General features: G+C 44.7%; 1 protein-coding gene and 1 long non-coding RNA gene across 2 annotated transcripts in view; both read right to left on the bottom strand.

Annotated features, from left to right (window-relative positions):
* LOC144103506 (uncharacterized) overlaps positions 1–19,463 on the bottom strand; it is a 29,890-nt gene extending 10,427 nt beyond the window's left edge. Inside the window, exons 1-4 of the mRNA XM_077636206.1 lie at positions 19,337–19,463; positions 10,168–10,328; positions 8,404–8,496; positions 4,674–4,797 (exon numbers count right to left, since the gene is read on the bottom strand). Of these exons, the coding sequence (XP_077492332.1) occupies positions 4,674–4,797; positions 8,404–8,496; positions 10,168–10,328; positions 19,337–19,397 (439 nt within the window). The 5' untranslated portion in view covers positions 19,398–19,463. The remainder of the gene's footprint in view (positions 1–4,673; positions 4,798–8,403; positions 8,497–10,167; positions 10,329–19,336) is intronic.
* LOC144105023 (uncharacterized) lies at positions 16,839–18,727 on the bottom strand. Its single transcript, XR_013308692.1, has 2 exons — positions 18,142–18,727; positions 16,839–17,907 (listed from the first exon to the last, which is right to left on the bottom strand). It is a non-coding gene; the product is annotated as an uncharacterized LOC144105023 (long non-coding RNA).
* Positions 19,464–19,674: the final 211 nt, after the last annotated feature.

A 19,674-nucleotide genomic window follows, 5' to 3' on the forward strand; every position in this document is an offset into this window, starting at 1 on the left:
CAAAGGTGGGACAAAGGCAAGACAAGCGCTGACTAGCAACTGAGTTTATTGAAGAACGAAAAGTTGGGATATACTGTGAACGTAAACAATAAAATAAAAAACGAAAAAAGAACAGAAAAAAACGTCAAAAAGGGGGGTAAACAACCTATGTCATATGCAAGTCCAGATATTTAATTTCTTTGTCACTTAATGTCACAGAATTATTGCTGACGCACTTTTCTGCCAGATTCGCTTCCATGATTTCTCGAGTCACCTTGTTGTTGGTGCAGAAAAGTGCATCATCAATGCTTCTGTGACATTAAATGACATAGAAATTCAATAATTGCACTGGCTCTTGACGTAGGTTGTTTACCCTCTTTTGACGTATTTTTTCTGTTTTTTTATATTTTATTGTTTACGTTCACTATATATTACCACTTTTCATTCTTCAATAAGCTCAGTTGCTAGTCAGCGCCTGTCTTGCCTTTGTCCCGCCTTTGTTGCGCTGTTCACCCACCATGATCATAAATTGTTCTAATGAGGCCGCACTTTTTGACTGCCTGGGCCGGCGAACGGGCGTCGAAAACAAGGTTTCATTCACCTGGCGCTGTATTCAATAAGGAGCCATTATCCACATTCCATTTCTTTTGGACTGACGTTAGCATCAATGCAGCATTAAAACAAAAGCAGAAAAGGCCCAGTCTGATAAATAACGAGTTGGTGGTCTTCATTTCTGCAATATCTATCGCCCAAGGCAGCACACGCCGGTTACCATTGGCGGCGCTATGCTGCCAATGGTGAGGTACGGTCGCCAATGAATCATTCTTGCTGAATTCTTCTTATCATTCTTAGAAATATATTACAGCTGTAAAGGCACCATTAGTTCATTCTGGCATTACCACAGCTGCTGCTCAACCTTCTTACCATTAGTCAGCGGAAAAAGATCCTGCCATCCCCCTTTGCACCCTGGACACCCTTGCCTCTAAGGATAAACCAGTACATAACAGTTACAAATGCGAAAAGACACATGCCAAAAGCGACGCTATTACAAGCTGCTCCCACTTTTTTCAGTGAGAAATGCTCTGCCTACATCGACATCTTCAAAGATGGCTCGAATTCCAGAAGTCTTTGTCTTGTGGTGTTTGAGTTCCCTAGACAGGCCATACATTTTCACATCGCATGCAGCAGGAGACACCTTCCACGGCAGCTGAGGTCCACGGGATTAAAGAAGGTGTCTACTACATCTCGCGCCAAAGCCCTGGCTGCCTGGCTATTTTCACGGACTAGAAAATAGCGCTCAATTTCAGCCCAACCTAATGAAGAAAATAATCGGCAGCCAGTTTCTTTCGAAATTATTTATCCACATCACCGGGCCTCTGTATTAAATTTCAATGGATTACAGCTCACGGTGGAATGAAAGCTAACAAAACCACGGAAAAAGCAGACCGCAGAGTTAGTCAGCACCGGAAATACAAGTTTATCTTTTGCACGTGGTCTTAGAGGTCTTAACTAGCTGAAAAAAACTGCTCACGAAGAAAAAGACCGGATGTGGTGCTTGCCGACACGTAATCACCAATTTCTGCTACTTCATCGACACACAGCTCAAATCAAGACTGTCACCCAGACTTCCTCGACATTTAGAACGACTTCGTCTAAGCGCTGTTCAGTTCCTGTTAGGTCAAGCGAGCACTCCTTGTTGAAACAATGGCGGTTTAGTAGAAACAGTGGAGCATATTTTGTTAGAATTTCTGGCGCGTCCTGACTAGTGTGCACTTTGTGAACATTATGGAATCTCTTCCACAAGTGTCTCTAACATTCGACTGTGTATTGCAACCTTTAGCCGGCCATCGGCAGAAAAGGTGTGCTATGAACCTTTTATTTCTTTCTTTGAATAACACTGGTCTTCTAGGCAAACTTTAATCCATCCGTTCAGCACTCCCACTGAGCGTTCCCAATGCAGTGACCTTTGTCATCCCATTTACTACACCTATCTCATTTCATCTTTCTGTTCCTGAATCCCTTCCTTACGCAGAACAACAAGGCAATGAATTTAAACGTTGGCTTAATCTGTTTTTCTGTTAAAAATTTGATTTCTCTCACGTAGAACAATACAGTTATTTCCCGTTCTCTCCTAAACCAGCACGAACTCGAGAGACTACTCTACAAAAAACGGTGGCTTGTACCACGAAGCGCCTCATGTGTATTACGCTCGTCTATTTTTCACTACTGGACCACATGGACATCGGCTCTGGCGCAGTCATACAAAAGCTTTGCGGTTACGCAATTCTCTCTAACACAATGGGGGAGCTTAGTACGTGGCGCAGAGCTGCCTCGCGGTGGTGCTGTAGTCAACCGAGGATCATGTTTTGGCGAGCGGCAGAGCGGACGAGCGGCCGCCTGTGCGTAAAATGCGGCGTTTCTCGATTTGTCCTTGCATAGTTTTCTTGTTCCCGCGTTTTATCAGGTGCACTGTAGAAGTATGTGATGCCTGTGTTGCTGTGAACAGAGCGCGTGCTGTCAATCATGCCTTCACCGTGTTGCCCGACGCGCGGCCACTCTAGCTAGACGGGCAACTGCACAAACATGTCAACTTTTTCTTTTCCCGCCAGACACAGAACTGCGAGACAAGTGAAGATGCGTCATTCTCCGAAAAGAAATCGGTGGCTTCTCTTAATTTTCCGTACGTGCGCATTTGTAAGAAACATTACGTTACCGCTGACATCGTTCGGTACGCATGAGTTCGTTGTGAACGAGGGCTCTGTTTTGCTGTGACGGGAGCTGCTCGAGCTGCAGCCTGACGCTTTTCCAAGCTTATTCAAAGGGCTTCCAGGATGGCTTACAAAGAATGAACCACGCTTTTGGCTATCACCAAAGTGACGCCGTGTCGCCACGGATGCCTGCACGGCAGCGGGCGCTCGGGATATCTCCCGCCCGAACTACCCGGCCATCAACGGCGCTACAGACGCCTTAATATCAACACAGATCGCTCGCTTGTGTCAGTACGTCAGTGCTTTAATACAACGAACACATGGCTGGCGTTCAGATGTGCAAAGTTTGGACAACATCTGTCAAACTGCTAAGTCTACCGGCAATCCCGAGCTGCACACACTAAAATCGCAGCTTCACAAGACTAAGTACAGCTCCACGAGAGTAAACAGAAGCTTGCTAAAGTCGCAGCACATGCAAACAAACTGAGCAACAGTGCATGTGAAATGCCCAGCCAGTGCGGACAAAAAGGTGAGCCACTAACAGCTCTTATGTTGGCACTCAATTGTCTTTCTGTTTTCTCTAGTTTACGCGAAGAAAAGGTTCATTCTGTTAAGACATTTCTTGTTCTATTTTGCGCTGTAATGCCTCAGAAAAATGTGCAGTTGACAGGGAACGAAAAATCAGTTATCTTATATTGGGATCGATTCTGTACTCGTTTTTTACTCAGAGCAGTCGCTCTACTCTGAACATTAATTGTCATATTAAGATTTGTTTCACCGCCAAAAATAATGCTCTTGTAACTTGCTTCGTTTAGAAGAAATAGTCAAACCTCTGTAAATGGCGAGTGTTCACTGAAAAATATTCAAGCAGCGACACTTTAGAAGCGGGGGTCTTTGCTGCGGGACAGCGAAGGTGGTGACCAGTACCACACTGACAGAAAGTGGGACGACTTAAATCACTGCCATCCTTATCGCTCACCCTTTACGTCTCGTAGAATAATCATGCGCGTCCTTGTATTAGACGGCATTGGTGCTCTACCGTTTTATGAGGCATGATGATGCGAAGCCCTCAAGCGTCTTGAAAATCTTTACGGAACATAGGTTTGACACCGGATCCGAGAAAATTTGACAGATCGATAACGGCTACTTGCTACAACCCCACACGAACTCCGGAATGCAGCCATGCGCACGTTCCGCCCAATACAAAAACACAACAGCGCGCTAAACAGGTATGAAACTAGGAGGGATCCGACTGAAGTAGTGCGGCTAGCAGCATGTACGACCCGCTCTGCATTGTTCAAGCTGTTCCTGGGATTCAGTGCAAAGTATAAAGTTTTAGCATAGCGCGTACCATCTATATTCAGCGCTTACATCAGCCATCAGCCGGCAATGTGCGTGCGGTGGGAGGACAGAGATGCACAAGCATCTGGCTTGGATTAGGCCTGTCGGGGCCATCTGCGCATGCGCACTGGAGGTTGGCTGCGGCGCTAAGCCCTGACGCGAGACGTTATAAGACATGCATAAACCTTTTAGTTTCAGCACAGCGTGTGCATTTTGCCGTCACCGCTTCGATATACCCTAATGCTTAAGCTTACATGGAGCCGGCGGACAAGGCGCAAGGCAGTTTCTATTTCACATGGCTCCACGGTGCGACCTCTGTGCTTGCATTGGCGGCTGGCAACCGAGGTAAGCAGCGAAGACAAACGGCACGTACTATGCTAACGCTATCTATTATATATTAAGCCTAGCTGGCAGATAGGCCGAGCATTGTTTTATTTAATCTAGTTCTGCTAAAGTCTAACACCATTCCAGGAAATCGACAGGCCTTGGCTCACCAACTGAACAGCCTGTAAACAGGGTATCCACGGTGAATGGCAAAGTACAGGCGCTCTCAGCAAACAGGCACGTACAATGAATGCCATTTTCGCGGTAAGAAGTGATTTTTCCGATGAGCAGAATAAACTTAAGAAGATATTTGAAACGTACGTTCTTTCAAGAGAGCTTTCCGTCTTTCCTGCAGGTTAACCACATGGTGCAGGATAACACCGTCGTCGGAGCGCACGGCACCAGCAAGAGGAGCAATGCTCATATCATGGCTAAGAAGTCCTCTCTGAAAACGCAAGAGATAGTTCAGACTCATTCCAACACTAACAGCAGGAATACGTCAATGCAGTGTCGTAATTGAATCATTTTTGAGATGTTCCCCTTTCCTGTGCATTCTGCTGGTATTGAATGCTGGTATAAAAACACCGCAATTACAGCTGCTTCAGAATCAATGATCCAACGTACTTTTCTACCAATGGCTGTCAGAAGGCTTTTTGAGGTTTCTTTTTATGTGCGAACTCTAGGCACATTTGTGTTTTGAGTTGCTATATCTTACCACTGCCGATCCTCTGCACCTTCATTCTCCGAACTTCTGTCTATTTAGCCTGTGTTGTCTGTTTGGACCCCCACCGATCTTCTATTCAGTTCTATCAAAAGGTGCACCAAGGAACAATTATATTAGGCGTGTATTAAGAAAATACCTTGCCTTAATGAGAACAATAACTTCTTTCACTAACATAAGGCTTTCGTTAGACTAAAAAAGTACAACAAATTAAAATCAGGTAAGGCTGCGACAAGCGTTTTTCCTGCAAAACTGCACTGAAGTCTAGACGTTTTCTTGCTGTGGACATCTGAGCCTATGCGTCAATTAACATTTAAAGAACGGTAGCAGAATGCGTCATTTTGGTTAGTAAAATTTGAATTTTGAATCGAATTGCCACAAAAATTGTGTAATATAAATGTGCATTTTCCTCAGCAATAAATCCATCATTACTTTCCGATCAAACGTAAACGCAGCGACAAACAGCCAAATATCAAATTTTTCGACCAAGTTTCAATAAAACTGCCTTTAGTGTTACTTGAATATGAGAAAATGGAGGGTGGCATTCGCGGGGATTTTACCGAAGCAGTAATTACCAACAAAGTTTACAAAAGGCTCCAGCTGTTGCTCTCAGTATCTCAATTGAGGCTTCGGTGGCGACCGGCGTATACTCGTAATAAGCCGTTTCAGCCATCCAGTCACCTTTACGGAAGAACTTTTTTCGTCCTTTTAGCTGCGAGGGCTGTAGAAGGGCCAATCTATGGAAATTCCGGTGTCGTGGTTCGACACGGAAGCTGCATCGTAGGACAGGCGGGAGCGAGGAGGAAGAGAAAAGCGTCATAGAGCCCGGTGTCGAAGCGAGAGAGCAGAGTCGCCCCATAACACCCCATGCGAAGTAAACAAGTTCTCACGAAGGACTGCGAGGAGAAAGCAAGAAAAAATGAAGGAGAGCCATTGAATTCAATGGAAAACTGCGAAAGAGGAACTGAGTAGAACCTGAGGTCACGGAGCTCGGCGCGTGATGTGGTCGGCGGATCAGAACTACTCACGCGCATGTACGGACACTAGATGCACAATACAGTGTGGACTGGCGACAACTGCAAATTAACTCCCATATGTTAGCCTATATATTTCGCCGCTACCACACCCACTAGCTTGACCCTTGCACAATCCTCCACATGTGGGGCGGCCAAGATCACCTCCATGCGCTACTTGTGAGATTGCGCCAACAAATGGCGGTACCCTATTACCTAACTTATCCCAGTCCTCGTGGAAGGCAACTTTCTGGGTTGCTCGCCCAAGTGGCCAAACTTGGCTATTGGACAGAGCTCTCTGTCAAAAGGAAGCCCATGTAGTCCTGGATAAGTAGGCTTCTACCATTGAGGACCTTCTTTAATTTTGTTTCAAATAAAGGATGCAGCCTCCACTACCATCACGCACACACGGCCAGGTCACCGGCGCCACACAAGCATTTAGTTTTTGACTGAAACATTTAGAGAAAGGGAGGAGGGACATGTTCCGTATGAACTGACATGCTCGCTTCCAAGTGTTAATAATGGTAGCTACGATTCCCAGCATTAGGATCTCTTAGGCAAAATGTATCACAAGATATGCCTCCGAAGTCTGAACTCTCCATCAAGTAATGCTGAAAGAAACAAGCTTCAGATACTGCTTCAACAATTGAAGAGGTGGCAACTTCAAGTTATTTCACCCTTAATGATTAGAGTGACCACCTATATATGACGAAGAATTACAACGCAATGTGAATAGAAACCACAAAAAGACAAGTTGACTCACGAGCACTAAATTGAAACTATATATTCGAATGAATATGGACCTATGTACTAATTTCGCAGAAAATGGACAAAGGAACGAAACAAACAAAAGTTGGTGCATTATATGGGAAAAAATCGAAATGAATGCTTTGGTCAGGGGTACCGAAGGCGTGCTAATACAATAATCAATCGTACTATGAACCTCAGCAGCCTCCACAATCTCCCACCCCATCTTGCAAGACCCGGTGCGCACTGCCTTTTAATACCAGAATCTTGATCATCTTATTTACATTCATGGCGACGCAGAACAAGATTTCTTGTTCCTGCATAGCAAGATTTACATTCATGTTTCTTCAGGTACTCATTCAGCATATTCGCGTCTGATCGATGTGAAACGTGCCAGAGGAAAGGAAAACAGAGTATACTACGCCCTGCACACAATCAACAAGGGATTTTGATGCTCAGTCAGACAGTGCCAACGCCCTTTGTCATCCCCTCTGTTCTTCCACGCGCATAGCCTATGCATCTTTATAGTTGTTGTGAATGTATACTATGCTGACGTCACAACGGCAACTAATCTTGCTGAGTCGATGCTACACGTTCTGCTATGTAGACAGCGACGGCTGCCTACTTCTTTCCCGAGGTTCTTGTTCATTTATGTGTCTGGCAGTTGCACCTTGTTTCTGCTCCTTCAACAGGCGTTCAACAAAAGACGTAACTGCGGGTTGAGGTAGACAGTTCGGGAGCATGTAGACTACGCTGAGATATGTAGGTTGCATGACTGTTATGTTAGGCTGCCTTCAATATTACTGATCAAAGCAGAGCTGAGAATATTTACGAGGTAGATTACCACCTATTGCACGTTTCCTGTTTGTGTAGTACTCCCAAAATCCGTGCTAAATCGCGTTTCTTTCCACAAAATATCAGTTGTTTCCAGCGCTCATGTGTCAACTTGACTGTATGTTGTTTATTGTGTTACATTGTAATTTTAATCACGAATGACCAACTAGCCTGCACCCGTACCTTAGCCCCTATACATGAATGATGTGATTTCTATTGCAGGCATCAACAAACACCCAATAGTTTTTAAGTGAAAAAGTCTGACACGAAGTGTGGATTGACAACAAGCAACAGCTGGAAAATTGTGGATGGTTTGGATTGCACAAATCTCTTCATGCAGTGAGCGAACCTATAGGAGTGATTCTGAAGCCTGGTTTTGGTGGTGTGCCTTGTTAATGCGTACGCATTTCTCAAGCGCACTTCATAGCTTGAGGTGGTAAATCAACTTCGCTCTCACATTTTTTGCTGACATGTGCGCATTTAGAATTTTTCTTTTTATGTATGGCAGAATTTTTGATTTTAAGTAGCATAAAGTACACAGATTTCCGAAAATGGGATAACGATAGGATAACCATGGAATTGCTCGCGTTGCTTGTCGCCACAAATTCTGGATGCAGCAAACTTTTTTCACTAATAACACTGCATAGAACAAGGCTACATTTAGGTATAGGTTCTACAACTATGACTCCATCACATTTTACTTTTCCCTTTTGTCTGATGAAGAATCGATACCTACTACTTCCAAGCCGTCGTCAAGTTGATTTATATGAACAGACGCTTTGTGCTCGCTGTCGTGGTACAAGTTTTCTTCTAGTTCCGATCCATTTACCTGTTAAAGAATATACCAAATCAGTGCGAGTAAAATAATATTTTTTGCAGAATTTCAGTAGCAATACATCTGCAGAAGCACCTTGCATTAATCCTTGTAAAAGTAGGAGCCGCAAGCTATCCATCATTGTAATTAAAGAGATCCCCTCACCTAGCACTTGAATGAACTATAATGAAAAAAAAGCCAACTACTCAAGAATTTTTCTTGAATTAAAATTTGCCTACTTCTGCTCGTAGTACAAGACCAGGTTTCTTTTGCTCTTTAAATGGAGAAATTTTTGTTCCAGTTTCGCACCCAAGCTTCTCTATGCTTGATACCTTGGCGCCGTCGCGGTAGCTCAATAGTTCTGCCTTTCGACTTCTGACACGAAAGACGCGGGTTCCCCGGCCTCGGCAGTCGAATTTAGATGGAGGCGAAATTCTAGAGGCGCGTGTACTGTACGATGTCAGTGCACGTTAAAGAACTGCTGGTGGTCGAAATTTCTGGAGCCCTTCACTGCGGCGTCCCTCATAGCCTCAGACCCTTTGGGACGTTAAACCTCTTTAAGCCTAAGCCTGAACCTAAGGTGACGTCTTAGTATTATTACAGTTTAAATACACTTAATTCTCTCAACACAAAATTACAAGCCGAAATCAAATTGCAGGAGCGACCTTAAACAGCCTGATATAACATCGTTATAACATTAAAAGTAATTACATCAAAACACTGACAGTTTAATGAATTTCTCTTTACTTCAGTAGATCGTACAGTTTTTCTTCAACGTATACACATGACATGAGAGTGGAGAAGCAAACTAGTAATATTAAGTAACAAAAGCGCTGAAAAAAAAACATAGAATGATGTCTGAAACTTTCTTCCTAGAGAAATGTTATTTACTGCGGTCTCCTTCGAATACACAAAACACACTCCTTATCACATCAGTACGGCTAAATGCTCTGGAAAGATTTGATTGTCTACTGTATACCAATACCAGAAAAATCCGGGAACTCGTAATGCACGGGATTTAGTACACAGCGCTTATAAAGCGTAGACATGCAATGGAAGCAACTGAATTCAATAATAAACGTTTGAAAAGGTAGGAAACAAGCTAGCAGTACTATTTTCAAAGCAAACATGTAACGATTCATTTTATAGTCAACCGTTGACACCTTCGACTGCTATTTCAGGACAAACAACTAGGAAAAAATAATTTTGTTAGCATTGTTATCAAACAAAGAGTTCTGAACAAAAATTTATTATCAATAATGCCGTACTCACGTATTTCAAAAGCGCTAAAGACGTAAGTGTCAGCTGGCAGTTTTTTTTTTCACATTGGAAACGCCCTTAAGGGCACAAGCCATGCTAGACTGTACTTTGGGCAGCGAAAAATGACAATTCGCATCAAGAATTTCCTCATAATTACTTATTTTTCAATTTGTATTTCACAGTTTGGCAGAAATGTGCAAAGCGTTAAACCTGGGCAGCTCTTGAAATAAATTTTCATATGTAAATTGTTCGTTCTTTAATGTGTAAAATAAATAGTTATAGGCAGAACTTGAGAAAAAGTAATATTCATTTCATCATATCTAAAACCCTTTACGCAGTGTACACTTTTTATGACAAAAAAAACGATTTTTTTACAATAAATTCTGAATAGACATGACTTTATTACGGTATTGAAAGTAAGCTCACGACTGCTGAGTCAAAGTCGGGGCCTGCTGATGAAGTGATGAAGAAGTCGCGTGCCAGGAGAGAACTTTTTTGCAGGTTAAGGGTCAGGTCTTCGTGAATATGCACCAGTAGGGCATTGTCGTCTGTACTACTTTGCAGAATCCTTGGATAGACTGAAAAACCTGCGAGAGGAACGCATTGCAGATTCTTGCTTTATAAAGTTAAATCAGGTTCACGAGCCTAAATTCAACATATAAGAACTTAGGTGCTCGGAACAAAAACCAGCTTACAAAATTATTACTGTTTGCTGCATTTGTTCCTTTTACTTGCAGTCGAATTCAACTCGAGAAAGATTGATAATATGCTCCCAACATGCATGATTTCTATTTAATTAAGGTTGAGTTCTTGCGCTGTAGTATCTGTTAATGATATACTAATCTGACAACACTTCTCTAGCGATAACTTTAGAAGTGTCCACGCCCTCTTGATGAAAGGCCGACAATATGATTCAGTAAGTTCATATGGTCACGGCCTTTCTCCTCCGATATATCTGGATATTTCTTTGGCTAGTAAACAATGCAGACTACATGGGCGCATTTTGTTTTCAAGCCTGACTTATTTTGTTGCATTTGCGTTCGGATTTTTTACAATCACAACATAATTTTCACAAATCATACTAATGTGAAATGCCATTCTTAACTTTCACGCCGAAACAAAATGAAATCTTTGATATCTTTATCTAGCAGACCGCATTTCCTTGCACTTTGTAAAGAATTCAGTAAAATTTGCCATAAGCTACTACAGAACAAAATAGGTCTAAATAATGAGGGTCCTCAACATTATTGACTAAAACGTCGCTAAGAACAGTGGTCACAATGAACGCCAACAAGGTATTAACTGGGATCATACCCCCGTACAGTCTAGAGTACATATAAATTCGGTATTGGATGCTATCCTGTTTCTTGATGTCATTATCTATGTAGCCTTTCATCTCGTCCGAAGTTCACTTCTCTGCAGATGCTGTCTTGTTTCTCACGAAATTCAAATAATCGCTGCATAGCTACTCTCGAGTCATATTGATTTCTATTGCTTCGTGGCTCAAAAACATCTAATGAAAATGAACACTAAGAATTCAGATCAGTCACGGTATAGACAGGATGCAACTATTATTCCGTCTAGCGCCTCTCCGAATAATATTTTTTTATTTATTTTTTAATCGATGCTTATTGCCTCCGGGCATAAATGTTATGAAATGAGGGATGAGGAGGATTCTTAAATGAAAAAAGTTGAATGATCTAATGAAATCAAGTAGTGAACGATGTAGTGGTCCCTTTGTCCAAGCGATATAGAAATCGGGATTGTTCGGTGATAGACCCACAGCCGCCAGGTGCCGAATTCGCGCCGGCTTCAGCGCCGGGAAAACCCTGAGCAACTGGTGAATATCCGCCTCACTATCTCTAATCTTGCAGACTGGACTCGCGGGGCGGGGTTATAAATCTTGGAATTGCGGCCACTTGCGTGTCAAGGCTGGAGTTAAGGCATCCCGACCTGTAGCCTTCGAAGCGCAACCTCCTCTGCACGGGTAGGACCACGGGGGAGGGTTACCGCACACAGAGGGATTAGAGCACGTGTTCGGCGCCGGAGGTGTACCTTCTTGTTAAAAAGAGGGTGTTGTAATCCAGAGTGAGGACTAGAGGCAAACACGATGTTGGGGTCTAAAAGTGGATCGCAGAATCTGCGCGGCTTTGTGCGCTCAGAAGTTCCCGCGGGACGCACTTAATATGGATTTGCTCCGGGATGCGTGCCGCTAGACAATGGATGTCTTGGCAGATTTCTGGCGTGCGACTGACGCGTCGTAGTAGGCGTGTGGCATGAAGGGCGTTGGTGCGAATGACAATGCGGGCCGTAGGTAGCATGGAAACGGCGGCCACAGGAAAAAGTGCCTCTTGAACTGCAAGCACCTCCACACAGGAGGAGGAAGGAGGTTCTGAGAGGTGAAACCTTGACGTTTTGTTCAGGGCAGGCTTGCAAGGACAGCAAACAGCCGTTGTTTCGCAGGCCTGGATGCTTACGTTAACGTATGTAATGATGGAGCCATGCGGCAGATTGGCGCCTTGCTCTTTAATTTGTTCCCCAAACGACAATGCCGCGCTTGTAGATGATGGTCGACGTAGATCAGCTGGTTTGTTGGCGCTTAGCTGCAAAAAAACGCCGGGGAGAGAGGCCTGGTGGGGGCGGCTGTGGAATGAAGTGCGACAAAGCATATGCCCTGGGTGCACACGTTGTGTGTGTAAGGTTTGACTTAAAGGCAAGCTGAAACGGTTTTGAAATCGCATGAAACGCTGTGGTTGGGAAGAAAAGACCTTGTCCGCAAAAAAAGCTGCAATCGCTTCTTAAAAACCCGCCGCCGGCACGCCCTCGTCGCTTCCGGAAGCGCCGGGTGGGAGCACGGCAAGGAGGCAGTACTGGCGGAAGTGACGCCATTCATGGAGAGTCGGCCGGCCGTACGGCTGCGCTTGCTTCGCTGCGGACCGCTCTTTGGCGAACCACAGATCAACGTAATTTCTGCCAGTGCCGTTTAGTTTCTCTGGTTCAAGCGTTAGTGTAATGCGTGAAGCCTGTATAAAAATCAGTTTTGGCATGGTATCTTTCGAACAGTTCTCAGCACACAACTTGGTCGAATCCGTCGATTGTTCTCCCCCAGCCTCTTCCGCGTTAACCAGACAGTCTGGTAGTACGCAGCATGTCGAAACTGCCGGCACAAAATGTGTGTATCAATATTCCTCTTTTAGTTATATTACTTTCTTACCTGTTTGTCAACTCTTTGCCTTTTCCAGCTTGTTCATATCCATGCTGAGCTAAGGCCACTTCCAGCACTGCCTTTGAGGCACATAGCCTTGAACTCTTTTGCGCTCGTTGCGCACTGTCAGCGCGCAACAGTACAGCAGTGAACCCACTCCAACTCATCCAGTTTGGCATTCTTTTGCAGTTATGGAAGGCCTTAGCGAGCAATTAGGCAAGCAACTATAAATAAGTGAACAGACAACTGCTTTACTTCTCGCGACTCGTGTAAGCGTGCCGATGATCTGATCGATCATGTTAACAGGCGTTACAAGATGTTGGTTGGTGGCCACGCTTTTATGCAGCAGTGGTACAAAGCAGCGTTTCTGTGCAATCTCCTTTTTTTTTTAATTGCCACTTGCACATGCACCTACACAAAGGATATGCACGCGCATGCAGGTATGCAAAACACACGTATCAGTCGAGATTTCGTTTTCGTATTACCCTGGTAGAACGGGAAAGGCCCATACTGGGTAAACAAAATTTCCGGCTTGCAGGCGCCGCCATGTGGTCGCTTCTCTATTACTCAGCTTCTTATCCGGAGGTGGCACCAGTTTCCTGTTTAGTCTACAGTTTACGATTTCGGAATAGGTTTGCGCGCGCTCCTCCAGGTTCCGTCAGTCCGGCGGTTCCAGGGTTACCCGGAAGCAAAGAATATGGGAATGCGCTGACTACTCCGGAGTCGACGAAGATATTGATAGCAGAGAAAGCTGGGAAACCCTGCTGCGCAGTGAAGAATCCGCTCGGCAGAAACAAGCTAATCCACCTGGCGGCCGAGGCCACGAAGAGGTAAAATCTATTTGTTCGCCTTTAGTCGCCGAGGGTCCGGCCCCCGCCCTCCAGCCCTGTGTGCCGGGGGCGGTGAGTAGTAAGGGGTCTCTATTTTCGGTGGAAATAAAAGCTGTTATCCATACATCCATCCAGTCGAGATTACCAACATGTGAAAATGTCGCGACTTGACTTTCGCTGCCGGCGCACTCAGCGGCGTCGTTCAACGCTGCTTCAATTGTTCGGCGATTTCAACTTCCCATCTATCACTTGGTCCGATCTTGCTTCTACGCTTTCAAATACTAACCCTCCAAGTGAGTTCGTCCGCACTTGCCTTACCTTCGGCTTAGATCAAATAATTGACTGTCCTACCAGAATAACACACCATTCTGCTAATATTCTCGATCTATTACTGACGTCACAACCTGATAGCTTCTCTCCGATAACTTATCTTGAAGGACTTAGCGATCACTTGGCCATTCATGCCACATTCTCTTGTCATTTTGAAAACAGCAAAAGAATAAAGAAAACGCTTACCTTTTATGATAAAGGTGACTACACCAGTCTTAACCGCGACCTCGCTACTTTTCTTAACACCTTTACATCTGGTTTTTCGCTTCGCTCCATCGAATCTAACTGGTTACTTTTTAAGTCCGAAATGCAGCGCCTAATAAGCATACATGTTCCGACTATCACCATAAAAGAACGACCTGGGTCCCCATGGTATAATAAAACACTTAAAAGACTAAAAAACAAAAAGATGCGACTATTTCGTGCAGCTAAAGTGACAGACACGGATCTCGCCTGGAATAAATATTACACTACCGCTGCTAACTATGACACTCATGTAGCCAAAACTAAAATTAACTTCTTCTCTAGCACATTACCTAACATGCTGCATGATAATCCAAAGCGCTTCTGGAAAACTATTAGCCCCTCTACTCCTAGTATAATTCACCTGGAAGATCATTCTGAAGTTCCCGTTTCCGAATCAGATGTTCCCAATATCTTAAATGAGACATTTTGCTCTGTATTTACTCACGAACCGCTTGATAACCTCCCTGAAGCCCCCTGTTTTATCCATGCACCAATGGATACCATTATCTTTGAGCCGCGCGGCATTGCCAAGATTATTGATGCTTTAAAAAGTTCTTCATCTGCCGGTGTTGACGGCATCAACGCTAAAACTTTAAAAAACACAAAGGAACATTGTAGTGTCATGTTATCTCTCCTCTTTCAGCAGTCATTTTCTTCGTGCTCGTTACCTCGTGACTGGCGGATTGGGAAGGTCATTCCAGTCTTCAAGAAAGGTAACCGATCTTCACCATGTAACTATAGGCCAATCTCATTAACCAGTGTTTGTTGTAAAATTATGGAACATATAATATATTCACACACTGCCCAGTTTTTGTCTTGTCATCGCACAACTTTTTTCATCCTAATCAGCATGGTTTCCGTAAAGGCCGTTCCTGCGAAACGCAACCTACTCTCTTTCTTCATGATATACATGCATGCCTCGATCGTAACATTCTTACTGATGCCATATTCCTAGATTTTGAAAAGGCATTTGACAAAGTCCCTCACGCGCGCCTAATTCTTAAGCTATCACGACTAAACCTGCATTCCTTAGTTCTGGGCTGGATTCGGGCTTTCCTAACTGATCGCTATCAATTCGTTCATGCTAACTCTCACTCATCATCTCTCTCCCCTGTCTTGTCTGGCGTTCCCCAGGGTACTGTTTTAGGCCCTCTTCTATTTCTTATTTACATAAATGATTCACCCCTTAACATAATGTCTACCGTTTGCCTATTTGCAGATGATTGTGTTATCTACCGCCCAATAAATAATCCATCTGACATCACCACCCTTCAAGAAGATCTTGTACGCGTCGAAGAATGGTGCAGTACATGGCTGATGTCGCTTAATAGTACTAAAACTCGCCGGCGAAACCGCCAAGGTACCACTTATACTATTAACAATATTCCTGTTGTGTCAGTTGACTCGTACAAGTACCTTGGTATCCATTTAAGTAAAGATTTAACCTGGTCTCTACACATTCACAACGTCACTAATTCAGCTAATCAAATTCTAGGGTATTTACGTCGTAACCTTTCCTTAGCCCCCTGTTCCATAAAACTTCTTTCTTACTTAACATTTGTCGCGTTCTAAACTAGAGTTCGCATCTGCCGCGTATGATCCCCACTATGCTAACCTTATCACCACGCTCGAAGCAGTCCAGAACCGCGCTGTCAGATTCATTTGCTCGGACTACTCTTATCACACTAGAGTATCAGCACTAAAATCACAGCTCCATCTTCCTACTCTGGCCTGTCGCCGTAAAATCGTCCGTCTTTCTTTATATCATAAATTTTATCACACTTTCCACCACGAACCTACCCCTGTCGCACGCCCCCATCGGATTTCTCGTCACAGTCATCCCAATGCCGTCTACCCTGAACAAGCCTGCACCGAAACATATCATCAATCTTTTTTCCTTAGAACAGCTAAAGACTGGAATGACCTTCCGTCCGAAGTGGCAACCATCATCAATCCCGTTCGCTACAAATCCGCCATCGAAGACCATCTGTATTCATCCATTTAAAACCCTTTTGTTTGCCCACCCCTCATGTAATGTCCTTTTTGGACCCTTGAGGAATTAAATAAATAAAATTAAAAAAATAAATAAATAATAATTTCCAAAACCTAGTCCTTAAAAGCCAGCTAAAGAAATGCGCTACGCAGCAGCGCTTCAGTAGCAACGCCTTCGGTGCCGTCCGGAGATCCCCGTGGATGACGTCACGACATTCCCGGCCAATCCCGGGCAAGAGCGGCGTTGGCTCTTCGCCCTGAAGCGAGGGGGCGCGTTTTCTTCTAAATAACAGCTTTTTGCGTTTATTTCCCCTCTTTTTGAATGAGATATTCCTTTTCAGCGGACTGAAAGCTATAAAATAACGTAGGGAACTCTTTTTTTTTCGAAAAGTGCTTCAGCTTCCCTTTAAGCCGGTGAGCATCGCGTCGTTGCTGCACCAGCGCATCTAGTGTATTCAGCTGCACATGTTCTTGTAGCGCCACGATCGGGGTGATGCGGGGAAGGCAAATAATAACCCTCATTTTCTCTTGATTAACAGCTTCAAGACAATCCCAATGAGCCTTCGTCAAATGCTGGAATTGGGCATGGTAAACAAGGCGCGGTTGCACAACCGCCCGCAACAGGGCAACGAGAGTTGGTACGGGGTGATGTTCCCTGGAGCACACCAGAAAAGTCGGAGCGCTCCATCTTGGGGTAGTAGACCAAGCGTTGCAAGAGAACAGATTTCAGATAGGATAGGTGGGTAACCATGAAGCAGAGTACGGATGCTGTACAGTTATCTGGCAGTGTAGCAGGTACTCTGGGAGGAGCTGTGAAAGAAGCTGGTGGGCGGGACATGCTCGGTGCTGTTCATCACTTCTAGTGGCGGTGCAAGCAGTTCAAGGTCTTCTCGAAGACTTGAGACCTCTGCCAAAAGGCGCGTTATTTGGTCACCAACTTCTACCATGTCATCGTTGGGAGGTTCCTGGGTGCTACGCTGCTTTGTAGCCTGCTGATGCCGACGATCCTTACGCATTTTATCGCTCTAAGTCTGCTGGGTAGCAGTTTCATGCGTGTGCAGCACGGAAAGTTTGGGCCACTCGTCATCATCCGACAGAAGAGCTGCAAAACGAGTGAAGGTCTGCACAGCGAATGTATCCACATTCTCAGTCATTCGCTTAGAGTACCCACGAAAAATCTTTTCTGTTGCCTTCAGCTTTGTGGAGCTAGTGTGCGATGCGATGTCGTGGTTGTCAGTTTTGCAGAGGCCACATCAGTTCCACTCGAGTTGTGAAAGGGCCGGATTTATGCATATGGCCAGGTCTGAAGCAACTGTAGCAGTAGACAGCGGTTGGTTTGTATGACCGAGGCCGCAAAATATACCCATAGTAGTGCAAGCAGACTAGCGATGTCCGCGGCCCTTACAGGATGACGATGCAATAGCACCCTTTTCACATATAACGAGCTTGGATCACTCGGCGGGTAGGACAATAAACCTCAAGCTGAAGAGCGGCCTGGTCCTCATTAGCATCGACGTTGTAGACAACACAACGCTGCAGGTCGCATCCATCAACCAGGTATACCTGCACCGAAACAGAGACCTCGCTGGTAAATGTAATGCATTGTAGCATTTGCAGACGTATCACGGCAGCCAAGGTCGGGAGCCTCACAGCAATAATATTCGACTTATTTCTGGCTGTAAAGCCGCGAAAACCTTTAGTTCCGGCACACGCATCCAGATTTGCCTGCATAATACTGGTCGGTATATCTGCAAGGCTTTTCGTTGCCAGAGATTTGATAGTTGCTTTGTAACTCACTGAGCCATGGGTAGACACATCTGGGCGGTCTGTGGTTATGCAGGAACGCTTGCCTTGTGAGCCGCCGCTGACCGAGGAGGAACCCGTTGCAGCGTCACCCAAAGGGCGCTGTTGAGAAGAACGGAGGACCGGCGGCCCGATTACAGGTCGATTGGAGTGCTCGGCGTCTTATGTAAAACTGGTAGAGGTCGATCCAGAAGTATAGGCTGAGCAGCCGTATCTGTGTTCCGTCCAGAGGGTAAATAACTCACGAGCTGTTGTACATCTGGAGAAGGCAGGGCAGGCGCCGTATCCGAAGGAACAAAGGCACGATTTTGGAGGTCTGGCCCATGCTCAGGGGGCACTTGTACTGCCGGGAATGCCACTGAGGCAAGCGGCGCAGGCGGAGCTACCCCCGCCAGCACGTCACCGGAGGCGCTAGGCCTAGCCTCAGTGCGCAGTTCAGGTCCAGGAATAACTGCGTGGTATTTGCTGAATGCGACGCAACCTGGCGGCGATTGGGCGTCCGAAACCCTTCCGGATGGCGTGAATCTAGTTCGTTTACTATAGAGAACGTATTTACGCGGCAGGCGTGATTTTCACAACAGCGATGTGAAGACACCTTAACAAAGACACTTCGTCTTCCTTCCAACTTGGTGCTGAATAAAGAAGAGCGAAAACGAAGCTACCTAGGACTCGCCAAGCCATTGCTCAGTCAATGGCCTAGTTGAGCCATTCATTTTACTTATTGCATGCATAACAGCCGCAGCTATCAAATTTAAGCTGATGATATACGTGAAGGCATGTTAAAAACAGGTGAAAAAGCCCAGTTATGACCAAGGTAATGCGTTTAGTGTCCATGCATATTGAGAATCAAGCGAAAAGCAAAATTTAAAAGCGACGTCGACATATTGGATCCCACTAGAAGAAAATATATTCATGCTTTTCCAGCCAAAAAAAAAAAAAGAATTGCTAGGGTAATGATGAAAATAAAAGTTCACAACGGGCTTGTTGCCTTAATACAAAGTGTCCAGATTCCTTAGACAATAATATAGGTTATAGAATATGAGCGCACTCAAACAAACATGCGCTTTGCATAAACACGTATGAGCGCAGCGCAGCTAATCAAAGAGGAAAACGTTACCTGTTCTGAAAGGGATCCACAGTATTACGCATGTGAGCAAAAGTCAACTATTTATCGGAGAAGAAATCTTACCAGTGCAGGATTTCGCTGCTAGAGAAACAAACATTGTAATAAACAGAAAGACTCTTCGCATTGTGCCTGTTCTTTAACGTCCGCACTCTTCCTTCAAGCGTGTTTCTAGAATATGCTTTATACATTGAATAGTTCTGATGTTGTTAAACCCCGCCAAAAAAAAAATGCACAAAAGCTATTGTTTGTTTTCCACAAATATGCCATGCATCATTTTTACATTTCAAATATAACCATGTCTCACAAGTACACGACTTTGAAGTGGGTTTGAAATCTGAGTTATTAAGTAAAACAGCAATGCTTGTCGAGGAGGGAGGGATGTTTTGTGCAGTGAACCTTAG

Source organism: Amblyomma americanum, chromosome 9 (genome assembly GCF_052857255.1).
Source record: "Amblyomma americanum isolate KBUSLIRL-KWMA chromosome 9, ASM5285725v1, whole genome shotgun sequence".
Classification (NCBI taxonomy): Eukaryota; Metazoa; Arthropoda; class Arachnida; order Ixodida; family Ixodidae; genus Amblyomma; species Amblyomma americanum.